We start from the raw sequence: 18,424 nt of genomic DNA, 5'->3' as shown, positions 1-18,424 counted from the left end.
CCCATCCTTCCCAGCAGTATCCTCATGTGAGCTCTCCTCCCTCCTCTCAAGTGCTATTCTGGCCACCTGTGCTTCTGACCCCATTCCCTCTCATCTTATGAAATCTATCGCTCCGTCCCTCCTCCCCTCCTTAACTTCCATCTTCAACCGTTCACTCTCCACTGGTTCCTTCCCCTCTGCCTTCAAACATGCCCACATCTCCCCCATCCTAAAAAAAATCCTCTCTTGACCCCACCTCCCCTTCTAGTTATCGCCCTATCTCCCTCCTACCATTCCTTTCCAAACTCCTTGAATGCATCATCTACACATGCTGCCTCAAATTCCTCAACGCCAACTCTCTCCTCGACCCCCTCCAATATGGCTGCCGTCCCCTACATTCCACCTAAACTGCCCTCTCAAAGGTCACCAATGACCTCCTGCTTGCCAAATCCAGCGGCTCCTACTCTATCCTAATCCTCCTCGACCTCTTAGCTGCCTTCGACACTGTGGACCACCTCCTTCTCCTCAACACACTATCCAACCTTGGCTTCACAGACTCTGTCCTCTCCTGGTTCTCCTCATCTCTCCGGCCGTTCGTTCTCGTTCTCTTTTGCAGGCTCCTCCTCCCCCTCCCATCATCCCTTTATGGTAGGTGTTCCTCAAGAGTCAGTTCTTGGTCCCCTTCTGTTCTCTATCTACAGTCACTCCCTTAGTGAACTCATTCACTCCCACGGCTTCAACTATCATCTCTATGCTGATGACACCCAAATCTACATCTCTGCCCCTGCTCTCTCTCCCTCCCTTCAGGCTCGTGTCTACTCCTCCCTTCAACACATCTCCATCTGGATGTCTGCCTGCCATTTAAAACTCAGTATGTCCAGGACTGAACTCTGTATCTTCCCTCCCAAACCCTGCCTTCTCCCTGCCTTTCCCATCACTGTTGATGGCACTACCATCCTTCCCATCTCACAAGCCCACAACCTTCATGTCATCCTCGACTCTACTCTCTCGTTCACCCCTCACATCCAATCCGTCACCAAAAACTGCTGCTCTCACCTCCGCAACATCGCCAAGATCCGCCCTTTCCTCTCCATCCAAGCTGCTACCCTGCTGGTTCAATCTCTCATCTTATCCCGACTGGATTACTGCATCGGCCTCCTCTCTGATCTCCCATCCTTCTGTCTCTCCCCACTTCAATCTATACTTCACGCTGCTGCCCGAATCATCTTTGTACAGAAACGCTCTGGGCATGTTACTCCCCTCCTCAAAAATCTCCAGTGGCTACCAGTCAACCTACACATCAGGCAGAAACTCCTCACTCTTGGCTTCAAGGCTCTCCATCACTTCGCCCCCTCCTACCTCACCTCCCTTCTTTCCTTCTACAGCTCAGCATGCACCCAATGCTCCTCGGCCGCTAACCTCCTCACTGTGCCTCGTTCTCGCCTGTCCCGCCATCGACCCCCGGCCCATGTCCTCCCCCTGGCCTGGAATGCCCTCCCTCCGCACATCAGCCAAGCTAGCTCTCTTCCTCCCTTCAAAGCCCTACTGAGAACTCACCTCCTCCAGGAGGCCTTCCCAGACTGTGCCCCCTCCTTCCTCTCCCCCTCCTCCCCCTCCGCATCCCCCCGCCTTACCTCCTTCCCCTCCCCACAGCACATGTATATATGTATATATGTTTGTACATATTTATTACTCTATTTTACTTGTACATATTTATTCTATTTTATTTTGTTAATATATTTTGTTTTGTTGTCTGTCTCCCCCTTCTAGACTGTGAGCCCGTTGTTGGGTAGGGACCGTCTCTATATGTTGCCAACTTGTACTTCCCAAGCGCTTAGTACAGTGCTTTGCACACAATAAGTGCTCAATAAAAACAATTGAATGAATGAATGAATGCAACAGAGTTGGTAGGCACATTCCCTGGTTATGTAGATTGATCATTTCAATTCCTTTCCAACATCTGAAGAACCACGAAGGAGAATGGTGAAAAGCAAGTGGGTGTACCCTTCCCAGTAGTCAAGTGGGGAACTAACTGTCCTGTAGAAGCTTAGCTTCCTCTTCACCCGAGTGTCAAAATGGGTGTGCCTAGAAATTTATTGGGCTAGGAAAGCAATCAAATCAGCTTCTGTGGCACTGTTTTGGATTGTTGATCCGTAGAAATGCTGAACTCTGAATGGTCATTCTGGAGGTTTTTTTTCAAAATTCACTAGAAAACAAAGGCCGAAGTGGGGAAAATATTCTAAGAATTGATCTTTTACCAATTAGAATTTGCATGGAATGAGTGATAGCCCTTGCTTACAGTGGGTCACAGCAGGGTATTTAGAGGTATTCATTCAATGATGGTTTTGATTATTTGAGGTGAGAGGGTGTTGGGGGTTTGAGTAAATGCAGTATGGATTAAAGGAAATGGGTAAGGAGGATTTGGCAGGGTGACTGAGGAAGGACTTAACTAAAACAATGATGGTCTTCATGTAGATTAACCTGTGGAATGAAAGTCCTGTGAACATTTTCACTGGAGGAAACCACTATCTCAGAGAGATTGGTGAGAGGAAAAGTTGTAAAAGTAAACAGTGAGTGAAAATGGAATGGTTTTAAGCAGAAAATAAGAATCTGGGTAGAAACAATACAAAATACCTATAAACAGAGTAGGATTCTGTCCTTTGGGAAAAGTTTAGGCATTATGCTGAACCTGGTAGTGGTTTATAAGGAATGAGGTTAGTGGACTTCTAATAATTAAAATTTTCACCCTTTCTATTTTTTAACCTTTTTTCCAGTGGCAGAAGTATTTGCTTCCATGGAAAACATTTCTTCCATTGCCACTTCTTCCTAATATGGCTTTGCCCTTTTCTTTTGTGTGTGCCCAGAGCAGCTAGATGAATCATTTCAGGGCCAAAACTGCAATTATCCGATGGGGTGTTGGCAGTGTACTGAAAGACAGACTAACTTCATCTTTAAACTGGAGTTTAAGCATAAAAAAAAATTGAGGAAATCTCATCACACCTTGTTTAAACTGACTTAATCAAATTCTGTAAATCACCATTTGGTTCTCTTTTTGGACTCTCTCGAGATATAATTAAAGATTCTTACCATAATTATGTCCATCATTTCACTATAAAGTCCTGATGATGAGGTCTAACAAATTCCCTATTGTATTCAGAAACAATAAGAGCTTTTTGTGTTTTGGGCACCACCCAATGACATCCTGTTTTTCTTGCTAAATATACATTCTCAGTAAATTAGTTTTATTAGAAGTTCAATAAAATAATTATAATTCTTGCTTATTTTGCAGTATCCTTGTGAAATTGAAATGGATTCCTAGAAAGAGGAAGACTTTTTCAAAAAACTGAGCCCATTTTTAGTATCTTCCCTCTCAAACACACATCTCTTAACTCTCTTATCATTGTCGTTAGTGCTGCTATCCACCTTTCACACTGGAAACATCAGAATCATCTTTCACTCTTTTCTTTCTCTTTTGCCCACTAATCTAATTTATTGCCAAGTGCTGCCAGCTTGTTCTCCCCAGTGTCTCGTGAGCTCTGAGAGAGTCTCCATTCCCCTAGGCTCTTTTTTTGTCCAACGTAGTCACCTTATATTTGGATTATAAAAACAGCCTCTTTGATGGTCTCCTATCTCCAGGCTCTAATGCCTATCTAACTTTGTCACATTGTGCTCAGAAACAAACCATGGCACGCCATTGTAAATCTGAAGAAATGAAAACTTCAACAGTAGTCTGCTGTGTCTATCTCTCACGCTTGCATAGATTATCCAGTCTTACAAAATGAGATTGCTCAACGGTCGAGATCCCACTTCCGAGCCATTTTTTTTTTTGTATTCAAGTGCTTAATATGTGCCAGGCACTTTATTAAGAGCTGGGGTAGGTACAAGCTAATCAGGTTGGACACAGTCTATGTCCCACATGGGGCTTACAGTCTTAGTCAGAAGGTCATGAGCTCTAATTCTGACTGTGCTACTTGTCGGCTGTGTGACCCTGGGCAAGTCACTTTACTTCTCTGTGCATCAGTTCCCTCATCTGTAAAATGGGCATTGAGACTGTGAGCCCCATGTAGGACAGGGACTATGTCCAACCCATTTGCTCGTATCTACCCTAGAACTTAGTACTGTGCCTGGCACATAGTAAGCATTTAACAAATACCATTATTGTTATTATTGTTAATAATCCCCATTTTACAAATGAGGTAACTGAGACCTAGAGAAAATGAATGACTTGCCCAAGGTCACACAGCAGACAAATCGCAGAGCTGGGATTAGAACGATGTCTTTTTGATTCCAGGCCCGTGCTCTATCCCTTAGACCACGATGCTGCTCTAACATTGCCCATGTTCATTCCTCTGAGGAGAATGTTCTCCTTCCTCTTCACCTCTCCCTTCTCCATCAATCCAAGGAATTCTGCAAAATCCTAGATTGACCCTGCCTGACCCTGAGCATTCTGATTACTCAGGCTGTCCTTCAGCACACACTGTGTGGGTGTTTTTTATATTTAAACAAACATATTTAAACTACCTGGGATTCTGGGTCACTGGAATCTTGGCTGCCTCGGTGCCGGTTTATATGTGTGGGAGAGGAGATTCCATACCCATAGTAATTTTAACCGCTCCCCCCCCCCCCACCCAACACAAGGCCAATTCCCTGCGTCTAATTTTATCCCCTTTATAGAGTAGTGTTGGAGGCAGCCTTAAATTAGTTCCAATGAACTGAGAACTCTGAACAAACTAAGGGAATGTGCAAGGAGCATAGTGGGAGTCAGTGCTGTTCTGTCTCAGGATCATAAGCAAAGACTTCATTGGAGCGATGCCACGAGAGTCACACCTATAACTGTTTGGGCAGGGCTGGGACAACTACCCCTTTAGAGTTGGAAAAGGACCAAAGGTGAAGCAGCATGGCGTAGTGGAAAGATCACAGATCTAGAAGTCAGGAGGTCTGGGCTCTAATTCCCGGCTCTGCCACTTGCCTGATTTGTGATCCCGGACCTAACTTCTCTGTGCCTCAGTTTCCTCATCAACTGCTGTCCCTTCCTCTGGCATAATCACCTACGAGCCTGGCCAGATGGACCAGGCTTTCCCATGCCAATCACTTCTCCTCAGACACCACTTAGGGACCTCGCAAAATTAAATGACCCCACTTGCTATCAGGATTTGTTCCAGTCCTGTTCAGGTGTCTTCAAATACCTCAGAGTATTGATTATGCTGTATGAGTATGTACATATGTATAAGTATGTACATATGAGTTGTACTAATGCTTAGTACAGCAATACAGTATGTTGGGGCTGATAGTAAAGTTGTGAGCCCTGTTGTGTGCAACCTGATTATCTTGTATCTACCCCAGCGCTTAGAACAATGCCTGGCACAAAGTAATAAATACCATAAAATAAAATCTTCCTTTCCTTGTCGATAGCCAATGTTCCCTATTGCTTCTTAAGCAAAATAAGAACTGTTCATGAGCGTCACACTTGCCAGCGGGTTCTCTTTTGCTTGTCTGTCCTGTTTTCTTTCACCACAATGCATTCTTTTCAAGCCTGTACCTCCTACAATCCATTCTTCATAGCTTTCCCCGTCTGGGCATCTTCTCTGTTTGCTTCACCAAACCACACCATTACTTCTTCAATGCCCTTTTGAAAACTATATTTGTGCATTATTTTCCCAGTTATGCCATTCTATAAACTGTCTCAACCCTCATATACTTATCTATTTGACATTTATTTGTTCACTTATGCCAACTATTTAAAGCTCATCTGTAATTCTTTAGTAGCATCATTGATTTATGTCTACTTCATGTCCCATTAGATTGCGTATTCCTTAACGGCAGGGTTCATGCCTTTTACATGGGTTATGGGTTCTAATCCTGGCTCCATCACGTGTCTGCTGTATGATCTTGTGCAAGTCACTTCATTTCTCTGTGCATCATTTACCTCATTTGTAAAATGGGGATTGAAACTGTGAGCCCCAGGTGGGACAGGGACTGTGTCCAACTCGATTTGCTTGTATCTACCCCAGAGTTTGGTACAGTGCTTGGCACAAAGTAAGCACTTAACAAATACCACTATTATTATTTTATTTCTTTTGTATATTCTCCAAGTACCTGTTTTAAAGAAATGCGCTCTTTAGGTAGTCAATAAATACTGAATCCAGTTCCTTAATTCCACTGATTTATAATTGCCTTGGCTTGCCCTGTGTGAATAGGCCACCTAATCTGCTTTTTATTTTGGCATGTAGTTTTAATTACTCTCTGATGTGCATATTCCCACACAAAGAGGCAAGTATTTCTGCCTGAAACTTAATAGCAGAACACTTGTATAGAGTGGCTAGTAAAAGATGGAGAATGCTTCCTAATGAATCAAGGAAATTGCCAACATCATTCTTCTCCCTTCCTACCTCCATTCTGTCGACTTCTTTACTCAGTAGTATTTTGAAGCAGCTACTGTTTGCGTAGCACTTAACGGAGTACAATAGATCCCTGCCCTCAAGGCTTTTACAGTGCAAGGGAGGAGACAGACACCAGGTGTTAGCCACAATAAGTGATCTACAGAGATTTTCCTAAGGAGCTTCTTTAGGTGGGCTGATAATCCTTTCAAACACCATATTCCCTCCTCTGGGCATATTCCTCTGGAAATATGAATCACTTCCCAGCAAACTGCCACTTTCCAGAAACTCTAGTGTATCAATTCTGAACCAGACCTATCTGGAAAGTTGTAATCTTAGCATTCTGGCGATTCCGCACTAAAGTTTGAGCCTCTGTTTTTTTATGGATCAATTCCCAATATTTACATTGATACATTGAGTCAGTGTTAGGCAGCAAAGGTAATTGGCCTGGAGGAAGTACCACCTCCCCCACTGGCATTATTGGGAATATTCTGGGAGCCTCCAGAATTGTCTAACGCATTCTGAGAGGAGACTGGCTTCTCTGTCAATTTAGCAGGAAAGCTCTGTCCCCCCAGGGGTTGGGACTGAGTCCTGAGGACAGAGCCAGAGGAAGTCAGGCTGTTGGGAGCTTGCTGTTGGCCCGGAGCAGTGCTGCTTTGCCTGGTCCACTGAGACCAAGCCAGGTGAGATCTTCATACGATAAATGTACGGCTCTCTACCTAAGCTATACCTGGGGTTAAAAGGGAGAGAGAGTGGATTAATTTGGTCATTATTTTAATTTGGGGGTTATTTTAGATTTAACCCTCTTTCCCAGGCTTTTCCCCAAGCAAAAATCTCAGGCTAGCACTTGGCGTCTGACTTCTGTTAATCAAATCCTCAGCTTGACCCTGACAGTCTTAAACCTCAGTGGCTTTAAATATTACCTTGCAAATCTTGATTTTACTATTTTCTGAGGTGGTCTTTTCCAATTTGTATTACTAATTAAATCCCATCTTTGATCTTGTCTTATTTGGGAATCTGGTTCAGCCATGGTTGCTGGGACCTGCATAGAACTCTCAGCTGCATCCTGGTAGGAGTTTTTAATCCCATGTCTCCCTTGAGTACCACTAAATCCAGGATGGCTGATTTTGATCCTTGTCTGTGGTTATACAGCAAAGCGGCCCCAATTTTGATCTCCCGAGGTAAAAGCCTTGATGGAGTCTAATAGAGTCAAGTTAGTAAAACCTTTTCCAACTCCTTTTTTTTTCCTCTTTAAAGTGTGTATTATTATATTGCTTTACATATTCTTCATCTAGATCATTAACAACAGTATTTATTGAGTGATTATTTTAAGGGCATAATAATAATAGTATTTGTTAAGCGGTTACTGTGTGCCAAGCACTGTTCTAAGCACTAGGGTAGGTACCAGTTAATCAGACTGGACACAGCTCCTTTCCCCCATGGGGCTCACAGTCTAAGGAGGAGGGAGAATGGGTATTGAATAACCATTTTACAGTAGAGGAAACTGAGGCCCAGAGAAGTGAAGTAACTTGCCCAAAGTCACACAATAGGCAAGTGGCAGAGCCAGGATTAGAACCCAGGTCATCTGATTCTAGGCCCATGCTCTCTCTACTAGGCCACACTGCCTCCCACCCTAGTCTACTCATGTTTCTCAGAGCTTCTTGCCCCTGGCTGTTCTGGTACAGATGAGGTAACTGAGACCCAGAGAAGTTGTGATATTCCGAAGGTCACACACCTAGGGCCTTTGATTCCCAGATCAGTGCACTTTCCTTTGTCACACTGCTTCCTGAACCCATCACCATGTTTGTGGTTGATCGTGAACCCATCGGCATGGCTTGAGACATTTAATGTTGGGAGTGATTGTGGATTACATCACTAACTTTATTCTCCTTTCATATGTTGACTATTCAGGCCCCTCTCATTGTTATTACGAACCAGAAATCACAGCAGTTATTTTCATTGCGATTGTTTTTTCTTTTTATGGTTTTTTTTAAGCTCTTACTATGTGTCAAATACTGTTATAAGTTCTGGGGTAGATTCAAGTTAGGTTGGATGCAGTGCCTGTCCCACATACGGCTCACATCCCAATCCCCATTTTACAGGTGACAAAACTGAGACACAGAGTAGTTAAGTGACTTTCCTAAGGTCACACAGCAGACAAGTGGCAGAGCCAGGATTAGAGCCCAGGTCCTCTGGGTTCCAGGGCCATGCTCTTTTCACTGGACCAGCCTCTGCCCAAAGTAAGCACTCAATAAATACCACTGATATTAGCCAATTGGTAAAGTTCAACAGATGTAAAAAACACACTCTGTGCTTAAAAATATTTTGCACTCTAATGGGAAAGACGGACATAAAAATATTTACAAATGTGGAATCAGAATGTGGGTGTTCTCCTTCTGCCCATTCTCTGTTTCTAACTTGGACTTGGGTAACTTTCAAGATTATCCCAAAATTCTGGAAAATCTAGTTAGCCTAAGCTAGAATGATCGGTTTATTATTCCAATATCTTTCAGGACAACAAATGGTCAGAAGGCTGTTTTTAACGATAGTTAATTTCACAGTACTGTGAATTTCATGTCTCATTTTGGAATGCAAATTCTGATATAAACATGCTTTTTCAGGGCTGGTTTGTCCTCATTACCAAAATGCAGTTTTCCTTTCATTTAATGATGGTTTTCATGTACCTAAAGTATTTATTTGGAAAAATAAATAACCTTTTCTTCTTGGAATTATGTCTGTTTAGAATATTTCTATATTGTAGTGGGGAATAGTGTTTCCATGAAGCAAGTTTTAAATTGGGCATTTCTGACAGAAGTCGTGTCGAGGTAGTTTCTCTTATTGTATTATTTTTTTTTTTCATACAGAGCAGATTGGTCAGGAGATGTTGGAAAACCTCAATCATGACCGAGAAAAGATACAGCGAGCTCGTGATAGGGTAAGTTGGTTAATAGTAGCTTTTTCTTAGAACCTAATGCTGATCTAGCAGTGCTTGGGTGATGGAGACTTTCAGGATTCTGAAAAAACAGGGAAGTGTCGGAGGAGAATGAAGTAGTGAGGATTGTGGAGCTAAAAAAGAACAAGAAGAAAGAGTTCAGAAACTGTAGCTGCAAGTAGGGAGGAAGGGACCAAGAAGAACTGACATTAGACAAGTGGGAGCCCCTGGACCTTCACTTTTATGTTTGGAATGAGACCCCCTTTCAGCAAAAAGCAGGATGTTTGTTGGCAAATGCTCAGTGCCTAAAGTTGCTCCAGAAAGGACCACTTCTGAAGGGCCCCAAATCTGATTTTGGATCCCATCTGTGGTCTGAGTTTTGAACAATTGTCCTACCTGCCTCCCTCCCTACCTAACATCAGAACACCCAAGCTCTCCCTGGAGAAAAAAAAATCAATCACTCAGTGGTATTTATTTATTTAGCCCTTACTATAATAATAAAATGATAATAATTAAGGTATTTGTTAAGCTCTTACTATGTGCCAAGCACTGTTGTAGGCACTGGGGTAGGTACATGGTCCCTGTCCCACCCAGGGTTCACAGGCTTAATCCCCGTTTTACAGATGAGGTAACTGGAGCATGGAGAAGTGAAGTGACTTGCCCAAGGTCACACAGAAAACAAGTGGTGGAGCTGGGATTAGAATTTAGGTCCTTCTGACTCCCAGGACTGTGCTCTAGCCACTGCTTCTCATGTGCAGAGCCCTGTAGTAACCATTTAGGAGAATTCAACAACAGAATGAGAGTCAAATAATGAAAATAGCATTTGTTAGGCATTTACTACATGCCAAGCACTGCACTGGGCACCAGGTAGATCCAAGATAATTCGCTCAGAAAATGACCATCAGGTTCTAGGAGTAGGTGCTTTAAATACAATGCACTATTTAATGAAAGACCTGCTAGGTTGTTGAAGTCTCTTCATCTTTTCGTTCATTTAACTTCAAATTTTATTTCTAAATTGGAGAATAAATGCCAGATGGACATTAAATTCTTTTCTTCTGCTCTGAAAGAGACTTTTTTTTAAACTATTTCGAGTCAATCAGTTCCACCCTTAGATTCTCATGGGATCTTCTATTGCGTAGGGTATTTTAAAATTTGCAGATTTTCAAGGTTCATTTAGGTGAAAATTTTTTTAATGGACTCAACAGTTTACATGATTTGCATTGTTTGTTGAGGGAGAATGGTGTAGTTTACTAGTACAGTTTCTAAAAGAAAAATTTCTACTGAATTAAATGCCCATGATTTTGCTTTCAATGCACTCTTTCTCTTAGCTTCGAGAAACAGATGCCAATTTAGGGAGGAGTTCCAGGATTCTAACAGGATTGTTGAGAAGGTAAGAACAAGGTAGGGACCTTTTTCTTTTTTCCCTTGGTATTTTTTTTTTAATTGAAACTGGGGATTTGTAGGCACAGGCGTATCTGTCTTACCATACTCTGACAAGAGTCTTTTGGGATGAGGGCTGATATTAACTTTTGTTTGGACCTAGGCTTACACTGAGAAAATCAAGTTTTCACTTGGGGGTAACCTTAAGCTATGGGAAAAATTAGGGTTAGACATGAAGTATTTCTTCATAGCTGGAGGTAGGCCCCATGGCAAAAGTAATTTTATTTTATTTTCTGTTTTCATGAGAGAGAGAGAGAGAGTGTGTGTGTGTGTGTGTGTGTGTGTGTGTGTGTTTTGTAAGGTTGTTTTATTTCAGCCAGTCTCAGGTCCAGAGTTAGATTCACGAGGACTTGGAAAAATATTTCCTTATTCTGAAAAAGGTTTTTGTTTTAATTGATTAAACTCCATTAACCTTAATCTTTGCTTTAAAATGTTTTTTTATGAAATTACTAATGTTTAGAATCCATCAGGAAAATTACCACAATATGACTGTGGTACCATTCTTCCCTTTTCTCCAAACTGGTGGAGAAATGTTTTACTAGGTAGATTTGGTTGGTTTTCAGGAAATGGATGAAGTTATAAGGGTTTGAAGGGAACTATTATAAACATGTGGTACCTCTGATTTGATCCTTTAAAATGTCGGGAGCCTCTTCTGAGCATACATTCATTCAACCTAATTAGTTAAAAATATTTTAGCTCATTTAAGTCTGTATCGCTAGCTTTGGCTCTATCAACAAACCAAATTCAGTAACTTAGTCTTCAATGCAAGCTTTCTTCCCCAGTAAAGCTTCATCCACATGACTGTAAGTTCCCGATATACTCCACTGGTGGGGTTGACCCAACTCCCCATTCAGCCTCCATTTCACAGACTTCTCTCAATTCCAACTTTGAAACACAGCATATACAATTCTCTGATTAAGAGTAATATGTAAATGACACAGACTAAATTCAAAATCCACGGAGAAAGGAAGTGGCAATTGAGAGAGATGCTTCAGTGCCTGTAAACAATAAAAAAAAAGCAACTCTCCGTAGCTTCCCCATGAAGGCCCTTGCGACATGAGCTGAAACGAATATTCTGCATATGTCTCCATTTTGTCAAATCTCATTAAAGGGGCCTCCTGCTTTATGTCAATTGAGCTGTCCAGAAATCATTCATCATTTTTAGTGTAAAAAAAAATCATGCAGTTATTTAAATAATATCATATTAATGTTAAAGTTCAGCTGTCATTTAATAGTATGGCTTAATCAGACGTAGCATTTAGGAAAAATAGTTTATTCAGGGTTTTCTTGGCTTTCAGGTTGGCAGATTCAAATAAGGATTTATGGGTTTTGAAATCAATGTATTTTTTCCGTGTTTCTGCTTGATGTACTGCAGCCTTTCTTACAGGACACTGCAGACTGTTATTTTCAACAAAATAAAGCATCTTCTCATATTATGTTTGAATAAATATGCAAGTAATTTGAAGAGGGCTAAACACAAAGCGTTATAACCTTTGACTTCCTTTCTATTGGTAAAGCATACTTTTTAAAAAAAATTAGGCCCCATAAACCGTCACTGAGAAGTCCATTTTGCGGGGGTGTCAAAAGGGTAAAATTAAAATAAGTACATTCCTAGATGTGAACAGGTTAAGAAATTCTCTCGGTGCATATAATTTTCCATCTTGTGAAGCATGTTGGAACATTGTATGCGACTTCTGTAAAGTGTGTTTGTACATTCTAGGTGCATAGCAAATGATGTATCAGATTGACTAGGTTTCTTGGGTAATAACTCCTAAATGCTATTTTTTAACATAAAATGGAGTGACATTTTATTCATCATCTATATAATAAATACTGAGTCACTCTTTTACGGTATTTGTTGAGCACTCACTATGTTCCAGGCACTGTACTTAGCGCTGACTCACTGCATCTCTTCCTTTTGAAACATAGAAAGGACAACTACAGTTGTCCTATATAACAGTCACCTGAAGCATATGAGGACGGAAGTAATTAAACCAGATAATTCTTCTCATGATTTCCTGGAATCTCTAAGATAAAGAGACGATTTTAACCCCTTCAAAGATTGGGTTGGGTTGATTGGGTTGTATCTGTGAGGTAAGGTGGGAGGGAGAGAGCTAATTGATTGTGAAGTCGTTGTGGGCAGGAAATATGTCTGTTTTATTGTTGTGTTGTATTCTCCCAAGCCCTTAGTATGGTGCCCTGCACACAGTAAGTGCTCAGTAAATATGATTGATTGATTGAGTGTCTTAAGTCTTCAACAGAGCAACCAACAGTGTCATTATGGAGGTGGAGCTGTACCGTCAGCAGCAAGGATGCTGCATCAAACTAAACTGGCATCTAGTCAGCATTTTCCTGGTGCCCTTACCATTGATGGGAGTGCACGACTTAAGCAGGGACCCAAGGGAACAACTTTACAGTCTTTGGAGCCTGGACGTGAGCCGTGGGGGATAGAGATCAAAGTTAGACAGAGAACAGTGAGGCAGCTGGATCAGCTAGAACCACCTCGCTGTTACTGAGGGAAGAAGGTGGGACAGAACCCAGGCACTGGAAAGGCATCCCTCCCAGCATTATCCATCTGGTAGCAGTGGTGATGCGTGGTTTAAGTGGAGTGCCATGCTTGTCATTGATTTACAAGCCAAAGGAAAAATATTATCAGGGTGTGAAGTGGGGCCAGGAAGATGGGCATGGAAAGGGCCAATATTGAGGGGCACAGGGTCAGGAATGTCCCCAGAAATATTGTTTGGGGGAGAGGGAGAGGGGATGGAGTTAAGTTTTACTTACTTGTAGGGCTTGGTGGTCATGTGCCAAGGTTAGTTCTGGAATGGAACCCAAATAATTGGATATTAGTCTTTGGAAAATGGACTCCACAATACAGTCATTCATGACACAGTCATATTTTCAAGGAACACATTACAGACATATCCTGGCATAGGCCTGTATTTGGATCATCGTGTTTATTATCCAATCTTCCGTTAGATTGGTAGCTTTCCAAAACTTTTGTATTCTTCTATCAGCCACTTAGCACATAATATCATGGGAAGCTGATAAAGGAAGCACTTAGTAAATTCTCTTGGTGATCTAGGGGATTGAATCATTTGGATAACAGCTGAGAGGAAAAATGATTTGTTGTTGTCAAGTTTATAGATTCAATGTCTGAAATGTCTACCTAAGCTCAGGTGCCTCTAAACATGCTATACATATAAATGCAAAATATTTATCCTTCCATGTCCTCCATTAGTAATAATAATAACTGCGGTATTCATTAAATGCTTACTGTGTGCCAGGCACTGTACTACGTCCTGGGGTGGATACAAGCAAACTGGGTTGGACACAGTCCCTGTCCCACATGGGGCTCACAGTCTTTATCCCCATTTTACAGACAATGAAACTGAGGCACAGAGAAGTTAAATGACTTGCCAAGGTCACACAGAAGCAGTGGTGGAGCTGGGATTAGAATCCAGGTCCTTCTGACTCACAGGCCTATACACTATCCACGAGGCCACACTGCTTGTAGGAATAGTACACTGCCACCTAAAACTCAACATGTCCAAGACTGAACTCCTTGTCTTCCCTCCCAAACCCTGCCCTCTCCCTGACTTTCCCATCACTGTTGACGGCACTACCATCCTTCCCGTCTCACAAGCCCGCAACCTTGGTGTCATCCTCAACTCCGCTCTCTCGTTCACCCCTCACATCCAAGCCGTCACCAAAACCTGCCGGTCTCACCTTCGTAACATTGCCAAGATCCGCCCTTTCCTCTCCATCCAAACCGCTACCCTGCTCGTTCAAGCTCTCATCCTATCCCATCTGGATTACTGTATCAGCCTCCTCTCTGATCTCCCATCCTCGTGTCTCTCCCTACTTCAATCCATACTTCACGCCGCTGCCCAGATTGTCTTTGTCCAGAAACGCTCTGGGCATGTTACTCCCTTCCTCAAAAATCTCCAGTGGCTACCAATCAACCTACGCATCAGGCAGAAACTCCTCACCCTTGGCTTTAAGGCTGTCCATCACCTTGCCCCCTCCTACCTCACCTCCCTTCTCTCCTTCTACAGCCCAGCCCGCACCCTCTGCTCCTCTGTCACTAATCTCCTCACCGTGCCTCGTTCTCGCCTGTCCCGCCGTCGACCCCCGGCCCACGTCATCCCCCTGGCCTGGAATGCCCTCCCTCCCCACATCCACCAAGCTAGCTCTCTTCCTCCCTTCAAGGCCCTACTGAGAGCTCACCTCCTCCAGGAGGCCTTCCCAGACTGAGCCCCCTCCTTCCTCTCCTCCTCCTCCCCCCTTCCCCCTCCATAGCCTTACCTCCTTCCCTTCCCCACAGCACCTGTATATATGTATATATATTTGTACTTATTTATTACTCTATTTATTTATTTTACTTGGACATATTTATTCTACTCATTTTATTTTGTTAATTTGTTTTGTTCTCTGTCTCCCTCTTCTAGACTGTGAGCCCACTGTTGGGTAGGGACCGTCTCTATATGCTGCCAACTTGTACTTCCCAAGCGCTTAGTACAGTGCTCTGCACACAGTAAACGCTCAGTAAATATGATTGAATGAATGAATGTACTGTGCTGTACTATGCGCGTAGTCTGGTCACATCCAGAGCAGCATGGTTTAGTGGAAAGAGCCCGGGCTTGGGAGTCAGAGGTCGTGGGTTCTGATTCTGGCTCCAGCACTTGTCCGCTGTGTGACCTTGGGTAAATCACTTAACTTCTCTGTGCCTCGGTTTCCTCATCTGTAAAATGAAGATTACGACTGTGAGCCCCACGTGGGACAACTTGATTACCTAGTATCCACCCCAGTGCTTAGAACAGTGCTTGGCACATAGTGAGCGCTTAACAGATACCATCATCATTATTATTATTGTTGTTATCCAAACTTTTCTAAGGTTCTAAAATGTGTAGAGGCTGCATGATGCCCTTCCTTAAATCCCTCCATGATGCTGTTTATACGGGACATTTTGGGAGCGGGGCTCCAGGTATCGAGATGGGATGCTGGCAGGGATTATGGGTGGTTTCTCTAGGTGGTTCGAATCAAAGTCCGCTGGAAAGAGAGGCCGAGGTGCAAACTGCAGCGACTTAAATCTTCCGCAGCTCGACCCTCACAGAGTATGTCAGGAGCAGGGGCTTTGGACGTCACGGTGGCAGGGCAGCAGAGTTCCCGGTGTTTTTGCTCACAGTCAATTGAAAAGAGACACTACATAGCATATTTCACACAAAGAGTAAATGAGTGTCTGAAAATTGATTAAATAAAATACACATTGTTTACTACCGGCTCAGTAATTTGTTCCTGAGTGGGTATATGGACATGCTGCTAGGTGGAAGACTCACTTCCCCTCAGAGCATGAAGGGGAAATGTAAGGAACTCCGAGGTATATTTTTTAAAACAGACAAGCCTCAAACTATTACACTGAAGCCATGGAGTACTAATAACCAAACTTTGAACTTGATAGAGTTTGCTTTAAAAGAAAAATTACTTTGGCTGCCCTTCTGTAATTCATAAGACTCCTGAAGAAACATCGGAAAAATCCACAATTCAGATGAAGAATTCAGATGAATCCTTGTTAACTAGTAAATGAATATAAAGGCAGATAGGTCAAGTAAGGATTTGAAATACAGAGCAAGCAAAATACTTTAGCAAACAGATGGGGGAAATGGGAGATGATTTAGAGGATCATAAAATTAGAGAATTATAAAATGAACTGAAGTTAAAAGGGTAATTAGAGAAATAGCCAGTGTAGTAATATAGTAAACATTTCAACCCAGTAATGAATGGTTCTTTATGTTTCTGGCCCATATTACAAGAAAGAAAACAAAGGGGAAATTGGTCCACTTAAAGTTATAATAGGATAACTTAAGGTTGGAATAAAGATTTAGCTGATTTTTTAAAAGTAATCTTTTTTTTTCCTGTCTTGATATATGATGGAGGGCTGCCTGGGGACAAACAGTACATTTCCTGGCCAGTTAGGACCTTTAAATAAAATGATATTCTGATAATAATGAAAATGGTCATGAAACAAATGAGCATTCATGGAACACTGAGTACTGATCCCAGAAAAATGTTTTCCATTGACTTTCAAAAAAATTGATAATGGTAATTGAATGACTTAAAGTGACCCTCTTGTAGCTGCTCAACCTATTGATAGTCTTCTCCTAAAGTTGCCCAGATTCCAAGACTGTGAGCCCTGAGATTTACTTTTTGAGTCAAAGTCCAACAATCACCGCTCTCACTTTTCTGTTTTAAAAGGTTGTTTTTGGCTTTGCTCAGATGATGGGTAAAACATCTGGAAAATATATGGATATTGTCAAAATAATCCCTAGGGGTAAATATACCTCATTACTAAGAATTCCAAACAGAAAACCTGTAAACCATGAAGACGTTTAAGAAATGAGGTGAGGGTGGGGGAATGGAAATCCACGTTTACGGAACTGAAAAAGTCTTTCTGTTGGACTTTTTTAGCATTTCACATATAAAACATTTTTATATCTCTACTTGCTTTTATTGTCATTGAGGAATATAAAACAATGTAGACTTATATGTCTTCCTAAAGAAATTTCTTGGAGAAATTATTCTTCCACTCTCCCTGTACTAACCCTGAATTTTCACAGTGATTCATTACGGGTCAACACGTGTAACTAGTTGGTAAATTGAGGGTGGAAATTGATCCTAAACTGAAATTAGGAACCATATAAAATACAGGTATACTTCCGGTTCTAATAGGCCACACTACATAAAACTGAAATGTATTTCAGGCTCTAAATTGTAACAGAACCCAGAATCTGTAAGCCCCACTCTGTAAACCCAATTACGGGAAGAAAGTCAGTTCTCTTCAACCTACCTTCCTCCCTTCACCTCACTTACGCTCTGTTATTTTACAGTTGATGTTGTGAAGCTCTGAGACGCTGACCTTCTACCTTCCCTTTGCACCTGGGCGGAGACACCAGAAGCAACTGAGCTCCTTTTGTAGGAAATCAAATTTGGGGAAAAGAGGCACAGAGGGAGGAGGCAAAGACTGTGACTGATGGTTCTTTCCAGACTGGCGGGATCCCCTCCTGTTTCTCTTTGGGGCTCCTACCAGTTTGGAATAAACCATCTCCCCCATTTTCTGTTCTGCCTTGGGCTGCCCTCACTTCCACATCCTCTGCCCAGTGCCAAATCATATCAGATCTGCTACTTGCCTTCTCCAGCTCTGTCACATGTCTGCCGTGTGACCTTGGGCAAGTCGCTTAATTTTTCTGGGCCTCAGTTACCTCATCTGTAAAAAGAGGATTAAGAGTGTGAGCCCCATGGAGGACAGGGACCCGTGTCCTGTCTGATTAATTTGTTTCTACCCCAGCACTTAGTACAGTCCTTGGCACATAGTAAGTGTTTAGCAAGTACCATAATTGTTATTATCATTATTATTGTACCAGATCCAGGTAGAGTGCCAGGCTCCTCTCTCCCCAGTTGCATCCAATACAGCACATACTCCTAGTTCCCGCTTAAAGCCCTACCTTCCTTTTTCAGCTCCATGGATGGGAATGGAGCCAGAGACAGAGCAGGGCAGGATGGCAGCAACAGCTGTGGCTGTGAACAGAGTTGCTAGTGCCATCATCCTGCACCCCCTCTTCCCTCCCTCTTCCTCCTCCTGGCCTGGAATGGGGTAGAGACTGGGAAGTCTGGAGGGGTGAGATGGGAAGACAGGGGAAGG

General features: G+C 42.5%; 1 protein-coding gene across 4 annotated transcripts in view; it reads left to right on the top strand.

Annotated features, from left to right (window-relative positions):
• The window catches only part of VTI1A (vesicle transport through interaction with t-SNAREs 1A), a 318,622-nt gene that overhangs the window by 182,858 nt on the left and 117,340 nt on the right, over nt 1–18,424 (top strand). For 2 of the 4 annotated variants that reach the window (XM_038757901.1, XM_038757900.1), the window contains 2 exons: nt 9,221–9,291; nt 10,617–10,678. In XM_038757901.1, coding sequence (XP_038613829.1) covers nt 9,221–9,291; nt 10,617–10,678 — 133 coding nt within the window. Of the gene's footprint in view, nt 1–9,220; nt 9,292–10,616; nt 10,690–18,424 lie in introns of all 4 variants that reach the window. The other 2 variants (XM_038757903.1, XM_038757902.1) reach the window with 1 other exon arrangement.

The sequence above is a fragment of the Tachyglossus aculeatus genome, chromosome 16, assembly GCF_015852505.1.
Source record: "Tachyglossus aculeatus isolate mTacAcu1 chromosome 16, mTacAcu1.pri, whole genome shotgun sequence".
Lineage (NCBI taxonomy): Eukaryota > Metazoa > Chordata > Mammalia > Monotremata > Tachyglossidae > Tachyglossus > Tachyglossus aculeatus.
The sequence above is the reverse complement of the archived record's forward strand: the minus strand, read 5'-3'. Positions and strand labels throughout refer to the sequence as shown.